The following is a 3,649-nucleotide window of genomic DNA, read 5'->3' on the forward strand; positions in this document are numbered from 1 at the left end:
ACAGAAACTTCACACAAATGTAAATCGAGCAACTAAACCCTAACGCAACAAAGTAAACAGCAAATATAATCAAGATGAAGCACGCAAGACACAAGATTTATCCCGTGGTTCAGCTCACCACTAAGATTTGCCTAAGTTCACGTTGTTGAGGAAGCCACAAAAGGCTTGAGCTTGCCACAAAGGCTTGCCTTACCCTCGTTCTCAAATCAAGAGAGTGAACTCTTGAAGTGAGGGATGATTTTTTAGCTTTCAAATGAGGTTACAAACCTCCCAAGGCTGCCACACAAGTTGGCAAGCACAAGGGCGACTCCTAGCCGGCTAGGAGCAAGCTCCAAGAGTAATAAACCCTAGAACCATCGGCCAAACGTGAACCAAATGCTCTTAGACTTTGGGAATCAGTGGATCTACTCTCCAATCGAGTTTTGCTGCCTTTTCTCTCAAGTTTTGATGGTTGAAATCAAGGATTTGCTTGAGGGATGGAGGAGCAACAATGGTCGAGAGGGATGAGCTTTGGTTCTGTCTATTTTTCGAGCAGAGTGACTCAGTGAGGAAGATAACCGTTGTGGGCCGAGCCTGAGGGGTATAAATACCCCCCCCCCCGAGTCCAACGGTCGGTTAAGGGCGGCACTGTCGCTCTTAACAGGGCGGCACTGCCGCCCTAGCCAAAACAGGTAACATAATCTGAAATTTGGATGGCTGTTTTGACTAGGTGAGATGATGTAGATCTGTGAATTTGAGCATCTGGTTCAACAGTTGACCAACTGTCCTAAGATCACTCTTAATAGTACGGCTTTCCCTAAACTCAAATTCAAAACAAAAATGAATTTAAACCTTTTTGAGCTGGGTCTAGCCACCTTTCGTAATTTGGACACTTGTAACCTGTACATCATCCTCATACTTTGATTCCCTGCTTGTCATCTCGATAAACCTCATTAGTTCTCTAATTTGGTGGTCATCAATGCCAAAACCCACAATAGGGCTTGATTGCACTTACAATTACGTCATGTTTCCTCTGCGTCATTTGACCCTTCTTTTATGCTGATGAGTGATGACAGGCTTTGCAGGAGTGATCCATGATCTCTTGATTTTATTCTGATCTAATAACATATTATTAGTTAGATAATAATGTTGAAATGCATTATCAAAACTAGCTTCACAACTACGGACACTCCACACAGCCGCATGGCAACGCCGCCCTTTGTTTTCTAGTTAAGATATGTAAGGCCTTCTAAGCCCATCTGAACGAACCGCCATGAGGCTCTGCACGGCTCCCTTGTTCCCGACAGAGGAAAATTGTTGAACCACCACAAATTTTCGTGCTCGTCACTCGTCAGCACGGTCTGGTTGCTCCATCTTGTCCTCCACCCTATTCGTTTAAGCTTGTTTGGCTTATAAGTCATATTTTTTTAGTCAACCAACAATATTTTTCTCTCACACCAAATCAGCCGATAGTACTTTTAGTCATGGCTTATCAGCCAGATAAGCCCATCAAACAGGACGCTCATCGTCCTCGTACTTGTACGTGTATCTCGTCACTCTGAGGGGTTGACCCGGGCGTCTGCTGCCGCGAGCCGTGACGATTGAATTGAGCAGATAGAATATTGAATGTATAGCCGCCGCACATGCACGTGCACGCGGCACTCCCAGCGAATGCGTCAGGCGTGACACTGAACGCGAACGGTGGTGGAGATCGGGTGGATGACAGGTCCGTCGCTGTCACCACATAACGATCGGTACCAAGCCGCCATTTGGGCATTTGGCGGGCGAACCTGCTGTCCTGCTGCTCCTGTCCCAATCGTCCTACTAGCAACTACGGCAGGGGGGCAAGACCGCACGAGCACGGTGCATCAGTGGCCGCTTTGACGGACCAAACTCAGCTGCGGCCTGTGGGCATGGAGTGCTGTACAAGATCTCCCTGTCGCCATCGACACCGACAGCGACACAGCGTGACGAATTGGCCTGCGTCATCGCTCGACCACGCGAATCAGTGTCCCTATAAAACCACCACCACCACTCGTGCAGCAGCACTTGCCCGAACCGGCGCGACCAAGACCCCGAGACCAACCAACCCACCTAGCCAGACGGATCGATCCACAGAAACAAGACAAACACACCACGAGCAAGAAATGGGCGCCTGCGTCTCGCTCTCGCGCTCGCCGCCGGCGCCGTCAACAGCAGAGGCGTCCCACTCCCAGCGAACCGCGGCGGCCACGGTCAAGGTAGTGAACCTGGACGGCTCCATGGCGCAGCTGGCGGGGCCGGTCACGGCGCGCGAGGCGCTGGCACCGGGCGACGGCGACGGCGACGGCGGGCGCCAGCGCCACCACCGCGTCTCATCGACGCCGCCGCGAGTCTTCCTCTGCAGCGGCGACGAGCTGGGCTACGACGCGCCCCCGCGCGCGCTGGCCGCGGGCGAGGCGCTCCAGCCCGGGCAGCTCTACTTCGTGCTCCCCGCCTCCACGCTGCGCCGCCCGCTGGCCGCCAAGGACATGGCCGCGCTCGCCGTCAGGGCCGCCACGGCGCTCGCGGCCGAGGCGGGCTTGTCGCCGCGGCGCGATAAACAGGGCGGGACGACGGCGGCGGGCAAGCGGCGGCGGCGGCGGCGGCAGGCGACGGCGCGAGTGGCTCCGCTTCTGGTCGCCGTGAGCAAAGGGAGCCCGCCTGATGGTGGGTACGCGGCGCGTCCGGCGGTTCAGGACGGTGAACGCACGGTGGGGGGGACAAGAAAGGGAGCTGCTGGTTACAGAACAGGCGGTTCTCGCCATCGTGCCGCCGTGCAGAGGTTAAGCGCTATCGCGGAAGACGGCGAGTGATCCATCCGTATATCGGCTCAGCTGTTTTTATCCTTGGTGCACTGCATGGTCGGTGCCACAACCGTACCGATGGATCAAGCTTTGATCACGGGCCAGGCAATGCCTGGCTCCTCCGTTTCAAGATAGGAGGAGATCAAAGCCAACATGAACGTCAATGTACATAGTGCGTACAGCGTACAGGCTACACTCCCATTCGTTTGTGTGTAACATGCATGGTAATTTGGGTTATGGAGACCCATGGATCAACAACGTGAAAATTACAAGTTTACAATGCACCTCGTTGATGTAGTGCAAGGCAAGTTCGCCATTATATTCAGTCGTCACTTGAATTCGTCCACGCTGCTGTGTTGCACTCGCGCTCCCGTTAGGACGGTTAGGTGGATACTACTGCACTAACTTTTTTGAAGAAACGAAACTACTGTACTATTATATTATAGGGTAAAGTCCAATTTACACTCTCCAATTTTCACCAAAGTCCGGATTTCAACCTCGAACTTCAAAACCGGATAACTTTGGCCCTCCAACTCTTGAAAAAGTTCAACTTTCAACCTTCTGGACGGTTTCGTGGATGAACAGTAACTTTTGGTATTTTTGGGAGGTGTCAAAATTTTATATTATTTTTTCGAGCATCTTAACGTCCTTAAATGAAAAAACTCAAAACTACAAAGTTGTAGATCTCATCGAGGTCTATAATTTATATATAAAAATTATCTTCATCCGACATCATATTGAAGGGTTTTATATTTTTTGAAATTTGAGTCTCATCACGCGACAAAATATGGTGCTGAAATTTTATATTATTTTTTTGAGCATCTTAACGTCCTCAAATGAAAAAA

The 3,649-nt window shown here is 51.2% G+C and overlaps 1 protein-coding gene across 1 annotated transcript; it reads left to right on the plus strand.

Annotated features, from left to right (window-relative positions):
- The first annotated feature begins 2,046 nt into the window (after positions 1–2,046).
- On the plus strand, positions 2,047–3,102 carry LOC136546513 (uncharacterized). Its single transcript, XM_066538492.1, has one exon. It carries the CDS (start codon positions 2,127–2,129, stop codon positions 2,811–2,813), a length of 687 nt encoding a protein of 228 aa, XP_066394589.1. The 5' UTR covers positions 2,047–2,126; the 3' UTR covers positions 2,814–3,102.
- The last annotated feature ends 547 nt before the right edge of the window (positions 3,103–3,649 follow it).

The sequence above is a fragment of the Miscanthus floridulus genome, chromosome 3 (assembly GCF_019320115.1).
Source record: "Miscanthus floridulus cultivar M001 chromosome 3, ASM1932011v1, whole genome shotgun sequence".
Lineage (NCBI taxonomy): Eukaryota > Viridiplantae > Streptophyta > Magnoliopsida > Poales > Poaceae > Miscanthus > Miscanthus floridulus.

What these genes read in the sequence shown, in the direction of transcription:
- LOC136546513 (XM_066538492.1), top strand. Translation starts at nt 2,127, where the DNA reads ATGGGCGCCTGCGTCTCGCTCTCGCGCTCGCCGCCGGCGCCGTCAACA.